The sequence below is a fragment of the Pithys albifrons genome, chromosome 22, assembly GCF_047495875.1.
Source record: "Pithys albifrons albifrons isolate INPA30051 chromosome 22, PitAlb_v1, whole genome shotgun sequence".
NCBI lineage: Eukaryota > Metazoa > Chordata > Aves > Passeriformes > Thamnophilidae > Pithys > Pithys albifrons.
The window spans coordinates 5673781-5691876 of record NC_092479.1 but is presented as its reverse complement, the minus strand read 5'-3'; the positions used below and the strand labels follow the sequence as shown (position 1 = coordinate 5691876).

The window sequence follows — 18096 nt, the reverse complement described above, 5'->3', positions numbered from 1 at the left end:
GCCTGACACCAAGAGTACATGCACACATGCTGGATTTCAAGTTATCTGGATAATTTCCTTTGAGGTGATATATTCATATTGAGTGAGGCCATCCAGAAATGTATTTCTGAGCACCTCTTGACCAGCTGTGCTCAGGCTGGAACTGTGTGTGCTGTGCCAACAGTCCCCTCACACAGGAGTCAATTGGATTAGACAAGCTTTCCATGAAGCCAGCCAGGCCATACCTCTGCAGCGTGATGGGATTCAGCCCTGCTCTGTGCTTACCAAATCAGAACCTGCTGAGCAATTCGTTACTGTATCCAGTGACATAATTTACTCTAACCAGGATTACTCCCCTCAAACACATACAAGCCATGCACACACACTCACAGCTTGGTCTTTTCCTATCTTTCCAACTTTTTAATTCCAAACCACTTTCATTTTAAAATTAAGACTCCGCATTCCTAAACAAAAAAACAACTTTCTCATCACAAGAATAAAAATCCATTGCAAGAGCATTGGACACCTCACTGCAGTTCTGCATCCCCTTTGAATGAACAGCTCTCTCGCTCCAGGAAAATTCTCTGTCCCTCTTGCTCCAGAGAAACATGTGCTGTTCAGGGAGAGCTGAGAACTCAGAGGGTGCTAAACACTACAGTCAGATCATATTCATCACAAGAGGGACAACCAAGGCATTATGTCCAGGTCCTGTTAATGACTGGAGAGCACAATGAAGGTCTGTAGCAGCCATTGAGCCACAGCCCATCACAGGTGTCACCACAACAATTGGCCACAGCTCCCTGTCCATCCAGGACGTCATTTCTCCACTGTCCCTTTAAACAGAAATCCACATGGAACTTAAATTTTGACTACACCACAGCTAAATTATAAAGAAGGGATTATTTCAGCCAATTTTCAATAGCAAAGTGGGTGGTCCTCAAGGCTTTTTATAAATACCCTTCCAACATTTGTGTGAAAAGTTGAATGGGAGACCACACAACAACCAAGGATTATGTGGCACTACTCTAAAGGGGTAAGGGAGGAGAATCAAACATTTTTTGCCCAAGGTTTGTTACTGTGGGATACTATTATGTGGAGCCCTTCAGTTCATATAGAACATTGCATTAAATTACATGGCAAGAATGAATAACTGCTTTGTCACATACAGAATCACACATTATTTTGCTTTTTAAAGATTGTGAAAAGTGAAATAGTGTACCAGACTCAATTCCAAAAAGCTTTGGTTATTTACAGCTGGTCTGCATTTCACCCAAGCTATTCCCTTTGCAGAAAAGATTCCTAAGCCTGCTGAGCCAAAAACCACAGAATCTTAGGTATGAGCCAATTAAAGTTCCAGCAGCATTAACCTTGCCCACGTAACTGCAATTCAGTGTTACGTCATGCTGAAGGTGCAACGTCTCCAGTGTCCCCTTTCCTACTCAATATAACTTGATCTTGAGGTGATTAGTTCACAGCCACCATTGCACTGACCTTACCTGACAGAGCCCAACAGGAGAAGTGACAAGCAGGAACAGGTTTCAGCTCCAGCTGGGAGAAGGAAGTGCAGGATTGTATATTATGGCACACAGTTCTGTTCCAAGGTATGTGTAAAAACCATCCTGGAGCACAGAGCTGGAACTGAACCTCACTGTGGATTGTTCCATATTATTGGGAGAGTCACAGCTGACTTGGAAAGATCAGACAATGGGCAAAGTGCAGTCAAAAGTCCAGATATGGGAAGTAAAACAACTCAGTAACAAACCTCATGGGTTTTACATGGTACTAAATCCAGTTCAGCTTTCAGGCAACATTATTCCAATGTTAGAGTGCACAAGGAACTGGAGAACAGGAATTTTCAGATCTAAAGTGGTCATTCGTCAATTCAGTTGGATATTTGGCTTACTGTGTGTCAACAGCAGAGGTACCAAAAAAAGTGCTCCTATAATTCTCAAATGTGTGTGAAACCAGCTGAAGCTCCAGATGGATTTACTGACCAAAGTTACATCCCTCTGTTTCCACCTTTGGCAGTTACAGGTGTGCTGGAAGATGACACCAACGACAAGGCAGTTCTTCAGAAATACCCTTCTGACACCACGTGCTCTGGTCTATCCCTTCCATCCCTCAAACCATCCCCAGCAATTATCCCAGGATAGCAGGACTGTTGGGAACTAATGTGCACAAGCTCCACGCTCCACTGGCATTCCACAACCTCCTCTGCCTCAGTGGAAGGCACCTTCAAACCACAGCCAGCCAATTATATTGGATGTACAAAACAACTGGAAGAAGGTCTAGAAGAGACTCACTGTAACTGTATCTAAATTATCCACTGAAATCACAGGGGCCTTCATCTTCCATCCTCAATGAAGTTCAGCTTCCAGCAGGAAGGGGAAAGGCCAGGGGGTATAAAATATGCCACCTCTCCCAGAGGTTCCTTCTCACTACCTGGGAAGCTGTGCCTGCTTTCAATCACATCTGCTGATTGCCTGCTATTAATGTCAATCATTCTCCCAAGTAATTAAGCCACCTCTTTCTTAGATGTGCCTTTGTCTCTCCCTGGCACATTTTCTTGTCTAATCCTCTTTTCCAGATGGCATAAGGACGCAAGATAAGTGTTGCTAAAAGTTGCTTAGCAATGCAACACATGCAAGGTTTGGAAATGCTGACGTCCACACAAGCACTATCTCTCCATCACACATTTCTGCAGAGAGACAAAGGCGTGAACACCCACAGCGACACGGGGGCCTCCAGAAAAAGAGCCACCAGGGCCCAAAGGGAGCAGGAACGGGGGAAAGGGAAAGCTCCCAAGCTCCCCGTGATGGGCTGAGTTATGCTGAGGGGGGGTTTGTTTGTGTTTGGTTTTGATTTTGAACTAGAACTGGAAATTCTGCTTTAAACACACCAAAATCCTTGTATTTCACCAAGGTCCTGTATTTTCTGTGATTCCCAGACACAGGATGCCATAGACACAAAGCCAGTGCAAGTTACTGATAGAGACTAAAGCAGAAATGGACTTCATGTTCCTGGAAGTGTCCAAGGCCAGGTTGGACAGAGCTTGGAGCAATCTGGTATGGGGGAAGATGTCCCTGCCCATGGCAGGGGGTGAAACTCGATGGGCTTTAAGGTCCCTTCCAACACAAACCATTCCAGAGTCTATGAAGATCTTGTTCATGATAAACAGCAACTGAGGAAGGCAAAGCTGTTTATCATCAGCTCAGTATCAACCCCAGAAATCCTCCTCTCTTAGGACTAAGTGATAGGGAATTTATTCCTGTATCTACACATTGTAATTGTGGATTGTTTCTAAACTCTGCAGTAAATGTGTTTATATGGAATTTATTTAAACTACAATTAAATGTTACGCACAATAAATAAGAACATTTAGTACAGGAACAGTAGTAATTTCACAGGCTCATATTATCATATTAATTCCTTTCTGCAGCAGCTTACAAAAACAGGTTGGCATGAATCACTTTGTGTTTGAAAAACCTGAGATGGTACGAATTTATTCATCATGGGTAACAACTCTGAAACAACTATTTATAAGAAAACAACAGCACAGTAGTAAGTTAACAGCAGAAATTCACATGCACATTTACTCAGGGCAGTCTCCTACTAAGAATTTAGAGGTCCTCTCCACAAGCAATTAAAATAGAGCTCTGCATTTACTGGGAGACTCATTCAAGGTCTTTGTATCAGCAACAGCTTTATATATATTTTATATCATAAATCATTGCATTGCAAGTATAATCATTATCAAGATTTGGGAAGATTTATCGTATTTTCAAATTTCAAATTATTCACTCATATGCAGCATAATTCAGAGTAATTGAAATCCCAGAAATGTAAATAATTTGCACCAGAACTGAACCTGTGACTGTTCCAAACAGGTACCTCCAGTGGATTCTGGGGGGGGAGCAAAGCTTCAGGTGAGGCAGCCCATAAGGTTGGCACCTGTTTGTGTGGTTAACAGGTGTATCAACCAGCAGGGCCTCCTCTGGGGAGGACAAATGAACACAAAACACACAGTGGCACAGAGGAACACGGCAGCTGCTTCCTGGGATGTGAGGACAGACCACAGAGAGGAAACCCTTCCATGACAGAAATTAGTGTTTTACTTCATCAAGCTCTGCAAACTTCATTCACCTGTCCCTGTTCCCTCTCACTCTCAATGTGTGCACACACAAATGCACGAAAACCAGACAGGCCACCACAGGTTACTGGGGTTTATTTATTTGTTTTTAAAATCAGCTTTCAGGCACTTACATGATCCCTACTATTCAATTACAGTTTCTGTCTTGCACCTCTTCACAACATTTTTGCCCAATGTGAAATCAGCTTTATGGGTAAGCAGGAGATAAATTGGAGCTGTTTGTCATTATTGGGACTCCTCTGTTGACAGGTGTAATTATTGCTTGTTTAGTGGACATTTCACTGACCTGAATCCCTGAAGGATCCCAGACCACAATGTGCTATTAACTGACAGCATCCACTCACTAAAAACTATCACCTGTCAGACTGAACTAAAAATCCAGCTGCAGCTAAAACTGAGGACAAATACAACATTAATGCCATCATCCAACCTGTTCTATACCCAACAGGAGTAATGCTGGGAAACTCTGAAGGTCGAAATTTTTGTCCATGTTCTTTGCTCCAGCAGGATGTCCAAGGTGCTATTTCAATAAAGAGAAGAAAAGCCCACCAGATTTTTTAAAAATTCCACAGTTTTACACAGTTTTAGGCACAGAACTCTGTGTAAGATGTCTGGGTACACCGACTGATCATCAATAATGTTTGACAGACACTGAAATAATCTGACCAATGAAACAAACTTCAAAATCTCATGTGCAAAACCTTGGGTGAACAAAGCAGACAGAACTCTCAGAACCTTAACTTAGAAATTTGCCCTTTTGTGGGCTATGAACCAAGTTCTACCATTTGTTTTATGACCAGATTTTTGTCCCCTGCACTGTCCAAATCTAATTCCTCCAGTGATGAGCTTTAAGGACCCTTCCAACAGAAATCATTGCAGGATTCCCTGACTCTAATGAGCTTTCCCATATTTCCTGTTTATTCCCCATTACATGAGTGCATGTTTTGTGGGAAGTGTGCCCTGATTTTTGCTGGATTGCTCTACTCCCCTAAGAGCTGGGAATGTACTGGTGTGAACTGGTATTTATCAAATCCCGTGCACACAAACACAAAGATTAACCCATCACATCATTTTTATCACCTTTTCAGTGACAACAGCTCATCAAAGCATGGGAGAGGTTAAAATTGCAGAAACCCATGGCTGAATCCCTCACCTGTAAGTGGAGCTCATAGGCTTGTCTGAGGTCTTCTCCAGAAGGCTCTTCCATAAACCTATGGTAACAGGTTAAATCAATCAGTCAATCAGTCAATTAATCAATCAATCAATCAATCAATCAATCAATCAATCTAAACAGGATAAAAAGGCATCTTAGCCTGAAAAAAAAGTATTCATATGGGGTTTTGTTTCATGTTAAGCTCCATAATTTGAAAGCAGTGTGTGCTGAGGGATTGGTTGCATTAAGGAGGTGTCTTTAAAGTTATATATAATAATATATAATGTATATGCACATATATATGTGTAAATATATGTAAGTGTAAATATACAAATATAAATGTATTATATATTTATTTTGTATATTTATGTGTATGTTGTTTATAAATGTACTTGTATATTTGAATACATTAATACATATAATAGCATATTCTTTATCTATATATTAATGTATTAATGTATCAATGTCTATATTTTTACATAAGTATAAATTTAATATATGTACAAAAATATATAGATACACTTGCATAATATGAATACTAAATAGATTTTCAGGAGCGTCAGGGTTGGGTTTTTTGGCATCTTGTCACTTTTGAGCGCACATTGAATGCAAACTTCGGTACTAAACGCTGCACTGCCAGGGCAGACACAGAACCTGCCGAATTTACCGATTCAGCCCCAAAAAAGGTGCTGGGGCGCCCCCCAGTGGTGCCCAACAAAGGTACAGGAATGTGGAGCCCAGCCCGTGCGCGGCGAGAATAAATTATAATAAATTATAATAAATTATACCCCCCTGTACGTCATCAGTGTTTCTGTCACAGCGGGACGAACCCACCACAGCACGTCTGTGTGTGGACCTTTGTGTCACTCTAACGAGCATTTCTTATCTTCTACTGATTTTCACTCCCAAACATTCACGTGTTCATGGAACAACACACTGGAATCTTAAAACTTTAAAATCCTTTAAACACCTTTTGCCCTCATCTTGTGAGGCGGCTCCGCCCGGCCCCGCTGGAGCTCGGGCTCGGGCTCGTATCGGCTTCGGGTTCGTTCGGCTGAGCTCGGACCCGATTCGGCTTCGTTCGGCTGAACTCGGACCGGGTTCGGTTGAGCTCGGACCCGATTCGGCTTCGTTCGGCTGAGCTCGGACCGGGTTCGGCTCCGTTCGGCTGAGCTCGGACCGGGTTCGGCTGAGCTCGGACCGGGTTCGGCTCCGTTCGGTGTCGACTCGGTTCGGCACCAGCCCCGCCCTCAGCCCCGCCCTCAGCCCCGCCCTCAGCCCCGCCCTCAGCCCCGCCCTCAGCCCCGCCCTCAGCCCGCCACCGTCCCGCCATTGGCTGCGCGCCCGCGCCCGCCCCCAGAGGCCGCTTCCTATTGGCTGCGTCAGGCCGGGGGGCGGGGCAGGCGCACCCAGAGCTCTGTCCCCGCCGGTGCCGCCCCGCCCGCTCCCGGCAGGGCCCTCCCGGCCCGCTCCATCCTCCGGGCCCGCACCGCCCTCCCGGCCCGCACCGCACCGCCCTCCCGGCCCGCTCCGCCCTCCCGCCTCACGGCCGGTACCGCCCCGCTCTCCCGCGGGGCCAACAACGGGGCAGCGCTGCAGCTCGTCCCGCCCCCAGCCCCGGAAGCGGAAGAGGGTCCCGGTGGTGCCGCCATATCGGGTCTGTGGAGGGGCGGGAGCTGAGGGAAGGACCGGTCCGGCCGCCTGTGAGTACCGGGGCCGACCGGGGGTGGGAGCGGGCATTGCGCCCCCGAGCACGGCCGGGACGCCCTTGAGCGGGCGGGGGGGCCCGGGGCGAGCGGCCCCTCGGGGAGCGCGGGGGCGGCTGCGGGTCCGGGGCCTCCCGGGGCCTCTCGGGCCGTGTTCCAGCTCTGCAGGCCCCGCTCCACCCCCGGGCAGCCCCTCCCCTCTCGCTGTACGGGGCTGAGCCCGGGAAGTCCCCGAGATCGCAGGTGCTGCTCGGCTGCTACTGCGATGGATAAAATTAAACTATGTCTTTTTTTAGAGTGAAAAACACAACCTGTGCGACCAATGGGGTCCTGCCCCGTGGTTGTTCATTCACCCTGGTACGAATAAATCACTTCAGTGCGTTGCTCTTCAGAGGTGTGTCCTCTGCGAGATAAGCAAAGCTGTGTGAGCAGGAGTGTGGGTTTGCTAGGGATGGCCTCTGTCTGCATTTTGACTTCAAGAAAAACCTGTATCGTTATCAGAGTTCTCTGGAAATTCTGCACGTGTGTGATGGTGTGATGCATAAAAGTGAACGTTTTTACTGCCCCGGGATCTGTTTTTACACACTCAGCGATCCGTGGTGTTTGTAGAGATAGTACCATAACAATTGTGGTGAAAAGGTCATTATTAAGGTCATGCTTTCACCTGCCTACTGTGTTCAGCAGAGGAAACTGCTTTAACACGGTTTTGTTTTAGCAGCAGCCTCAGTTCTCCTGGCAGCAAAATACTCTCTTGTTTGTTGCATTGATCTGTGTGTGACTTTCTGATTATTGGCTCTGCTGAAGGGGCTGAAGGGTTGTCACAGCTCCTTGTGCTCAGCACTGAATTTATGTTACATCTACAAGATAGAGAGAGACTTTGGACAGAGCCTGGTGTGACAGGACAAGGGGGAATGGCTTCCCACTGCCAGAGGGCAGGGCTAGATGGGATATTGGGAAGAAATTCTCCCTTGTGAGGATGATAAGGCCTTGGCATAGGTTGGGCAGAGAAGCTGTGGCTGCCCCATCCCTGGAAGTGTCCAAGGACAGGTTGGATGGGGTTTGGAGCAACCTGGGACAGTGGGAGGTGTCCCTGCCCATGGCAGGGGGTGGGACTGAGTGGTCTTTAAGGTCCCTTCCAAACCATTCCATGATTATGAAAGAGGGATTGCTCCTGTATAGATTGAATTAAACCAATAAAAACTCAGTGTTCTTGACTGTAAACTGCCTTCAGAGCAATGCCAAAACCTGCTGCTTTTGATCATTGTTAATTACAGAAGCTCCTTCAGCAAAGGTTTGATGTGATGGGAAATGTCACCTTAAATTCATGTGACAAAACTGAGCCCCTGAGAGGTTTTTCTGCAGTTCAACACTGTCAGCTGGTTGTGTTTCTTGGCCTGCTCTGGAAGAACTGTATATATGATAAACAGTCATACATAATCACTTATAATGTCATTTTTTCCACCAAGCAAGATCCCTGCTCCGGCATAAAGCCTTCAGTGGCCTCACATACAGGATTTTCCACTTGCTCTGCACAAGGTGACACAACATTGTCACCTCAGGTCTGCCCATGTTTGCTGTGGGTGTACCTGGACAACTAATTGTCAGAATATGACACTTTTCATTGCTCTCTGATCAGTAGGTTGAGTATCTTCTTGTTACAGCTTCAGACTTAAGGACATTGTAAAAAAAGAAAACCAGAGTAAAGCACAAAATGATGCTCAGCTGAGAACACTGAGTAACTTCTGCCCTGCAGAGAGTGGGGAGAGGAATAATTATCTCCTTTTGCCGCTGATGGAAAAGTCTGTATATTGTATTAACTTCTATTTGATTCCTTTTTTGTTTTCATCTATAGCTTGAATTAAAGTGGACTCAGCTCGTGAAGCCTCCCAATGAATCCCCTCAGCTTTTGAAGTGTAGCAGGACTCCTTTTTTATTCCATAGAATGTAGTTTTCAGATGTTTATGGGAAAAATACACAACTTTAAGGTTTTGTGCCTCCCAGGTTGTCCATGGTCTCAAGTTTTCTGCAGCAGTCACTTGTATGGCAGCATCTAAGATAATTCACTCTTTTTTTCATTTATTAAAGTTTCAGCCTTATGATCCTCTGAGGCTCTTGAGTAGGGCTGAAAGTACTCCCAGTATGCCAGAGTTACACAGTCCCACCCACAAAGGAGGATTCCAGGAAGTAATGTCAGGAATTGCTTTTGGTGATGTGGCAAAATGTTTCTGTTTAGAATCCAGTGTATTTGATTTGTACCTTGAAGTGAGCTGTAAAACTCAGTTAAGCTTAACTGATAAGAAAAATAAAGCTCTTAAATCAGTAGCAGAAATGTGGACTGAAAAATAGTCCCCTGGGTTAATTTTTTCACTTGAGTTCAGGCCCCTTGACTGTACAGTGTTGCTCCTGCATAAAACGTCCCTGTCACTGCTCAGGTGTTCCTGTTCAAGAGACAGAGAAACTCATTGAATAATTCCAGTGTGAGCAACGTTTGGGGTTTGGTGCTTTGGCAGAGTCTGAAACCACTGGTGTGCAGTCTTGAACTTACTTGTTCACTGTCTAGTTACTGAGCACTTAAGATCCTAAGCAGCTTTTTAAAAAATATCCTTTATTTTGTTTTGTTTTTTGTCTTTAGAGACTGTGGTGGGAGGAGGGAGGTGCTGCAGTTCATGTCTCTGTTTGGATGTTGTAACTCAGCCTCTGCCTGAGCAGGATGGAGTCCAACCAGACTCCTTTCTGCATTTCTTAATTAACTTCTTTATTTCCCCCCATCTAAATGGACAGGATCCTGTCTTGCCTTTATAAACCACCCTGTTCTTTGGATAATTCCTTTAGTATATTTAATTCATTTTTGCATAAATGTCCTCTCTTTAAGAATACTTCATTCAAAATACTTTGTTTCAAACAGGGCAAGCCAAAAGAATATTGTATGTAAATGGTGGGTCAGAGAAAATGCTCTGAAGCTTCCTGAGCTTAGATTTTGGATTTCAGTCTCCCTGTGTACTGTGTTTTGTTTCCACAGCCACCATGTCAGAAGGGGACAGCATTGGGGAATCTGTGCATGGAAAACCTTCCGTGGTCTATAGATTTTTCTCAAGACTTGGACAGGTTGGTTTTGTGAAGGGTTTTTCTGACTCCTTTAGAAGCAGAGCTCACTGCAGCTTCTTGAACTCTTTTTGGATGAGTTGTTGAAATGCTAAAACCTGTACGAAAGATTTCATTTGAAACCTTTTAAAATAGATAAATATTATTATGCAGAATTTACTGGAATTTTTATTGGGTGTATATGTGACATTGCACAGTGAAAATATGTTGTCAAAACCAAGGAGTGACTTCAGATATCACATCAAGTTGATCTTAAGGAAAGTAACTTGCATAAGATACAGAAAATCTAAATTGTTTTACAATGCCCCAAGCACTTTTTTGCCTTTATAAAACGTAAAACTTTTCACATGCTTGTAAGCAAGTACAGTTATGTGTAATTCAGTTTATTAATAAAGAAGACAAATGTTTCATCTTACTCTGCTTCCCAAAGGCTTCTTTTTGCCAGTAGTGCCCTGTGATAAACTGTGCTCCTTGTGCATTTCCCAGATGTGCTCTTTGTTCCCTCCCAGATCTACCAGTCCTGGTTAGACAAATCCACCCCGTACACGGCCGTGCGATGGATTGTAACGTTGGGGCTGAGCTTTATCTACATGATTAGAGTTTATTTACTGCAGGTGAGAAAGCTGAAGTCATCTTGGATATCATTCCTGGCCTATTTTTTGTGTTAAGAGTGTTTTTAAAGTGTGGGTTTACTTTGGAGTCACATGTGGTGTTGTTTAGCACACGGTAGAAGGTAAATTGGACTGTCTGAAGAGAGAACACACCTTGTGTGCATGAGGGATTTGCACTCCTGTTGTGTGTTCTAAGACTTGTTTTGGTCAGAGAGAATTGTTAAAATTTTCATTTAATATTGTTAATATTTTTATATTGTTAATATTTTTATGTTTATATTGTTAATATTCTAGTCCAGAAACCTTTCAGTTAACGTGAGGATGTAGCAAAGCTTCTCAAGGAAGCAAAAGCCCCAGGTTACAGAATCCCAGACTATTCTGAGTTGGAAGGGACCCACAAGGACCATCGAGTCCAACTCTTAAGTCAATGGCCCATACATGGGATCGAACCCATGATCTTGGCATTATTACAACCAAGTTTTAACCAACTGAGCTAATCTCAGTGTTAAATCTTAAAAAACCAGTATCAGAAAATGTTTTTGAGGATGACTCTAACCGTGGCTGTTCCTCCCTCCCTGTGCAGGGTTGGTACATTGTGACATATGCCTTGGGAATCTACCACCTAAACCTCTTCATAGCTTTCCTGTCACCAAAGGTAGACCCCTCTCTAATGGAAGATTCAGGTATGATGAAATGTTCAATTTGCCATAATTTTGAACTTAGTCAAACTTCCAAATGCTTTGGTCTAATACAATGTTTTAAAGATGTGCAGTTTCAGCAGGACATTGTATTTTGACTTGAAAAAAATCTGTGCAACTTGACATCAAGAGTTACTATAAAATTTGTCCTTTTTTTCCATGGACTTGAATATATTCTGTATTGTATTAGGTTTCTGTGTTCTGAAAGGAGGGTTTTGTGACTTGAGTTCTGCCCATAGTAACTCAAGTGACCTGGCACTCGTTTCTGCTATTTTCTTTTAGGGAACCAATGTTAAGTTACAGTAAACAGGCACTGGGATCTGTGTGTAACAGTGGAAACTGGGTGTGGATTCATTCTGTTTTTTTAAGATAAAAAATAATAGGGAGTCTGAATAGTGTGGAAAACTACTTTGAGGGGGTTTGTGGTTTGGTTTTTTCCTGTTATTTTCAGATGATGGTCCTTCCTTACCTACAAGGCAAAATGAAGAATTTCGGCCTTTCATTAGAAGGCTCCCAGAATTCAAATTCTGGTGAGTGGATCCATCTGCCCATGCTGGTTTTTTTGAAAAATATTAATACCTGCATCTAATTAGTGGTAGGTGGGCTGGAAGGCTTAATTGTTGCTATTGTTTTTCAGGCACTCTGCCACTAAAGGAATCCTGGTTGCAATGGCGTGTACGTTCTTCGAGGCTTTCAATGTCCCCGTGTTCTGGCCTATCCTGGTGATGTACTTCATTATGCTATTTTGTATCACTATGAAGAGGCAAATCAAGGTAACCTGCCAGGAACAGATTTGTGATTTTTGACATTTGTGATGTCAGGATTTACAGCTTTGTTCCAAACTGGCCATGCACTTGGGCACTCCAGGTGGTAAATTCTTTTACTAGAGGAACTTGAACAACCAACACCTGAGCATTAGTTGTTTAAGTGTTGTATACTTGCAAAGTTGAGCAAATTTTAACAGAATTTTATTCTTGCTTTTAAAAGGTTTTAATTTTAGAATGCAAGATCAGGTTTTAATGTAGGTTCTCATCCACTTCCTCTCTTAACTGTCTGTTTTTAATGAAGAGGTGTGGTACAATCTCTGAGTAAAAAGGGAAGTTCTGACAAGCTGGTGTAAGAAAGTACACGGGCAAAAGGGGAAGAAGAACATAGAGAAGTCATTCAGACCACTTTAACAAGTTACTTATGGTTTATTGGCACTTTTAAAAAGAACTTTTTTCCCCCAGACATTCAGAATTTTGGATAGGAACTGTGATTTGAAGTGGTAAATGGTGTAAGGAATTAGTACCTCTGTGCTCTGCTGAGTTTCCTGTGGTCCCCCAGTCACTGACCTTCACTGTACTGGAAGTTGTTGGGTACACCCAAATTTGAGATTTATAAGACTGATCTCATACTCCTATTTAGATTTAAACTGGTGTAGGATTAGCTATTGCATTACCTGTACTAAGAACTGTCTTTCTAGAGGGCAATTTACGATGTGTATTACAAAACATTTTTTCTAAATATTACCTAAGTTTCTTGCCTCAACACTTGGTGTTTTCTCTTTGCAGCACATGATAAAGTACAGATATATACCCTTCACACATGGCAAGAGGAAATACAAAGGGAAGGAGGATGTGGGGAAGACCTTTGCTAGCTAGAAGAAGCAAATCACCCTGTTGACCAGTTGTACTGCTCACTAAAGGAACGATTTTGAGCCATTGTAACAATGCCTTTTTTCTTCATAAAATGATTAACAGAGTGGTGACAAAGCAGTTGAATTTTCATTTTACGAGGATCTTGCTATTTTTATCTGAAAGATCAGATCAGTTTCTGGAGGAAACTGGCATTCTAACCAAATTGCATTGAGTTTATTCTCTTTTGTAAGAAGTTGGAGAAACTTCGGGTAATCCCGTGGATTTGGGATGATGTATTTCTTTCAAGATCCATTGCACTGCAGAGGTTAATGGCCTAGAGTTGGATATTTTTACATAGTTCTCCTGCTCAACATCAGCCTGAAGTGCTGTGCACGTCTGTGGAGGAAAGTGTAAGCTGGCACACGGGATGCTGTTTTCTGCTTCATGGCCGTGTGCTGTTTTCATAGAAAAATTCAGTAGACCTAAATAGTTGCAGAACTGAAGCCAGTTTCCTAAATGCATGGTATTACTGAGTTATAACCCAATAGACAGGAATAAGAAATCTACTAAATTACGGGTTTGCAGTAGGGAAAAAAAATACTGATTTAGCTTCTAAAGCAACTCATTTGTGTTGGGTTTCAATGCCAGTTTCACTGTTCCATCTCTGGGCAGATGCTAAAATTGGGCTCTTTCGTGATGACTCAGAACTTCGTTCAAACTTTATCGTAATTTCCTTTGAGGACCTGGAATTATAAAAATATATATTTTAATTGTTATTAGTTGGAGTTTCTTTTATACTTACTGGTTTCAGGAGTAATTTAAGCTGACTTCAGGCAGCCCCACAGAACGTACCCAAACTGGCCAGAACAGACAGTGGTGGGGGGTTTAACACAGATTATCATTTTCTATGGGGGGTAAAAAAAATGAAAGATAAATGACCTGCATGTAAACTTTTTCATGTGATACAACTGCGGTTTTATTAAGTGACTTTTTAATTCCAAAATTTATTAAAAGACAGTGTTCCCCTTTACTTGTTCTCTATCTTTATATACATCTATTGATCTAACAGTATTTATGGCTCGTTTTCAATAATGGTTACCCTCAATTTACCTTCAATGCCTTTTGAAGCTTTTTGAAGATTCTGAATGGAGAGCAGTGGCAGTTTCAACAGACACCTAATTGGGAAGTATCTGTAGAAACATTTTCCTTGGATTTTGTCAAACGAAGTCTTTGTGGAGCTCTGGAACTCAGCAATCCTGGGAATATGACAGGTAGTTTTAGCACACATTGACCCATTGCTTTCTGTTTGCATGTGCTTGTTTTATTAGCAGTTTGGAAACCAGGAATGTAAACATTCAAAATTACAGAAACAGGATCCAGAACAGGCCTTGTAAAAGTACCAGTTATGGATACTCAGTTTGTTGCCTGAAAACATCAAAGCCCTGATGTGGAGAAGGTGTTTCAGGTTTGCTGGAGTTTCTGAATAACATGGACAAATCAGGGAGAAAAATAGGATGTCTATTAGTATCAAAATTACCAACTGGGATGACTCCTACTAAACAGCAGAGTCTTAACAACACTTTTTAGAAACACTTTTTTCATATGGTCAGGAACCATGTCCAAAGACACAGAGGGTAGAGGTAGAAAGGGCTTTATTCTGTAACCCAGGAATGAAGAGCCACCTGGCACAGGCATTTTTCAGTTACAGTAAAGCCTTTTCTTGGACCAAGTGGAGCTGTATGACAATTACAGAACGTGTGAGAGCTGAGGCCTCGTCAGGAGACAGAACAGGTTTGTCCTTTACAGTTGATAGTGCCGGAGGTAGATCAGCTTCTGGGGATGAAACTTCTCTCTGCACAGTGGACATTCTGCCTACAGAAAGAAAGGGGATTAGATAAACATACTGAAAAGTTTAAAAACATCCAAATATAACTTTAGCTACTTATAGAAAATAATCAGCATCCATAATTCTCAAATCATTTTTTCAGTCTTTTTTGCGGTACAAGCTTTACCCAAGTAAAGCACTCTGAGCTGGCCCAGTTTAAACTGCTCAACTTATTTATATATTTATATATTAAGGTATATATTTTTCCTAATTGTAAGTATTTACATCACCTGTGCAGAGTTACCCAGTCTATTTCAGTAAGTATCTGTGTCCTGGTAAACTCAGTGAGGGAAAGGGTATGAACAGCCAGGCTGAGGGAGGGCTGTTTTCAGGTGGAGGTTTCACCAGTTGGTCCCTGACTCACCCTGGTGTTGCACCAGGCAGTGATGCACTCCCAGCAGAAGAGGTGCCCACAGGGGGTGGCTGTGCTGTGCCTCCGCTCCTCCAGGCACAGTGTGCAGCGGGACTGGCGCCCAGCGGCCTTGTCCTTGCTCGTGTTTCTAATTAACAGAGTCACATGTTGATTATTCAGCCTGCTTGTAAGAAATACTTGGTAACACTGTCCTAAAGTAAACCACACCTTCAAGTATTAACCCTTGCTCAGAAACACCAAAGCATGAAATCTAAAATATGCTTAAAACAGTGATAAATTAATTTTGCTAATTAATTAAACATAGTATCAAGTTCTAACTTAAATCAGTGTGTCATTCTGGTGTTCTCCCTGTCCATGGCAGCTCTGCCATTCCCACCACTGCTTCCCCCTCTTTCCTAGTAAGTAAAAGCCACCTCTCACTTCTGATGAGCGAGGTTGCGGTGCAGCTTCCACTCCTGCCTCGTTCTCTGCTTCTGTTTGAAGCTGTACATCTGAACTCCAATTGTCAGCAGAAGATGCAAAAGTGAAATTATGCCAAGAAACTTGTAACTTGACCGGATGCTCTGATCTTCTCCTTGCAGTCCTCCAAACTGCAGCTGTGGAATTCACAGAAAGAGACTTTTGTTACTGTCGCTCCATGAAATTATTCCTCCCTCTTCAATAAACTTGACTTGGGATTCTCATTACTGTCCAAAAAATTGACATGTTTCTAGGGCTTGTCAACTTGCTGTGTCTCAGGAGGTCTAATCACACAGTCAGGCTGGACTTGACTGCTGTCTGTGCAGGATCAGTTGTCTGTCCAACAAAATTGCAGCTTTATTTGGTTTGGTTTTCTAATGTAGCTCTTTTCTACACTGACAGTGAGAACTCTTGAGAAGTCTTGTGTCTATATACATTTCTGGGCCAGTGGCTGATGTTTTTGTGGTAAAGGTACAAAATTAAGCTCTTCATATAGAAAACTACTTTGTGAGTATGTACTGGTTTTTGTTCAGAACTGTATTTCAGTATTTCCCATGGATTTATTAAGTCCCTTCTCACTTTTGGTGCATTTGTGGCAGATGGACTGAAGTTACACAGGGTATTAACTACAATACTGCATTGATATTTATTGCCTCAATAAATATATTGATATTTATTTGTAGCCTCTGGACTCCGGGGCCTCACCATCTCTCTACAGAATGCAAAAAGCCTCCCTCACATTGCCATCAGACATAGCCACATTCCTTGTCCCTTTTACACATATGGCATCCCCAAAGATGCCAAAACTGCAGCAGGCACCACCTTCAAACAAGAAACACATCACTCACATACGAGATCCCCGTCATCCTCTTCGAGAGGTGGTAGAAGGTGCCGTGGATGTAGAACAGTGCCAGGTGGAGGCGGTGCAGCAGCGGGACGGTCTGTTTAAGGACATACACAGCTTGGGACGCTGTTTTCCTCTGCTGCTCGGTGAGCTGCCCCACCTGCCCCCGGATCCAGCTGCGCATGAAGGTCCTGCCGGGCAGGGCGGGTGCGGGGCCGCTCTCGGGGGCTCTGCCCGGCTCGGCCTCCGCCTGCAGCTCCTGCTCCAGGTGCAGCAGCGCCTTCTCCAGGCAATAGGGCACCAGGGTGTGCAGCGAGATGAAGGCGGCCCGGCGCAGGAAGGAAGGCACCTTCTTCTTGCTGGGGTCGACCTGAATGATGTTCACGTACTCCTCACCCAGAGTCTGATAACCTGGATAAAGGTGCAGCAGAACACGGGGTGAGATGGAAACTGCAGGGTCGGTGTGTGTGGGTGACCAGGCTGCTCAGGGCACACTTCAGCAGCTTTGGAGCTTCAGAAATAGTTGTGGGGTTTGGTGCTGAGTAAATTGAGTGTTTTGGTTCACCAGCATCTGCAGCAAGCGATTAAAGGATTAAAACACGGATACTTGTCATATATCCCTTTTTAAAAAAGCTTTTGCTTTGAGAAGAACATGTATGTATGTTGATAAATTGCTGCATTTGAACCCAAACGTGGACAGTTCAGTGGTTTCATGTTTAATAAAATGTGTTTAAACAAACCCTCTCCTTAAGGAGAGCTGCTGCAGAGCAGCCTCAGCAGGTGACCCCCAGCACAGCCGCTCCGCTGTCACATACTGGGAGAAGTGACAGAAAAATTATAAAAAATAGTAGCGAAGCGTTACCTGAGAGCGTGGTGAGCACGAAATAGGCCACATCGGAGAGCAGCTCCACCTCCCGCCGCCACTGCAGCCACGGCCGGGCACCTGCGGGACGGGGCCGCTGTCACTGCACCGTGCGACCCGAGCCCGGGCGCCGCACCAGCCCCCGCGCCCCCTCTGTGCCCCGGGCATTACCCGCCAACCCCCGCAGCGCGGTGCCGGCCCCGCTGCGCAGCCCGGCCCGGTACAGCTCGTCCTTCTGCGCGCCCCGCACCAGCCGAGCCGGGCCCGCCGCCGCCATCGCCCCACGGCGCGCAGCGACACCGGGCACGGGCGGCACCGCGGCCGCAGAACGGGCCAGGAGCGCGCAGGGATATCGCGTCAGTGCCGGCTGAGGGGGCGGGGAAAGGGGTGGGAAGGGGCTGTGAGGGGCGGGGAAAGGGGCGGGGAAAGGGGCGGGGAAAGGGGCGGGAAGGGGCTGTGAGGGACGGGGAAAGGGGCGGGGAAAGGGGCGGGAAGGGGCTGTGAGGGACGAGGGAAAGGGGCGGGAAGGGGCTGTGAGGGACGGGGAAAGGGGCGGGGAAAGGGGCGGGAAGGGGCTATGAAAAGACGCCAAAAAGGGGCGGGGAAAGGGGCAGGAAAAACGGGGCGGGAAAAGGACGGGGAAAAGGCGGGAAGA

General features: G+C 44.5%; 2 protein-coding genes across 2 annotated transcripts; one reads left to right on the top strand and one right to left on the bottom strand.

Annotated features, from left to right (window-relative positions):
- Positions 1–6810: 6810 nt before the first annotated feature.
- Positions 6811–14048, top strand: RER1 (retention in endoplasmic reticulum sorting receptor 1). Its single transcript, XM_071575528.1, has 7 exons — positions 6811–6985; positions 10008–10093; positions 10600–10704; positions 11285–11384; positions 11851–11929; positions 12037–12172; positions 12953–14048. Exons 2-7 carry the CDS (start codon positions 10013–10015, stop codon positions 13040–13042), a joined length of 591 nt encoding a protein of 196 aa, XP_071431629.1. The 5' UTR covers positions 6811–6985; positions 10008–10012; the 3' UTR covers positions 13043–14048.
- On the bottom strand, positions 12579–17813 carry PEX10 (peroxisomal biogenesis factor 10). The gene is made up of 6 exons (XM_071575527.1): positions 17613–17813; positions 17442–17522; positions 16584–16990; positions 15697–15872; positions 15268–15403; positions 12579–14890 (listed from the first exon to the last, which is right to left on the bottom strand). Exons 1-6 carry the CDS (start codon positions 17716–17718, stop codon positions 14819–14821), a joined length of 978 nt encoding a protein of 325 aa, XP_071431628.1. The 5' UTR covers positions 17719–17813; the 3' UTR covers positions 12579–14818.
- Positions 17814–18096: the final 283 nt, after the last annotated feature.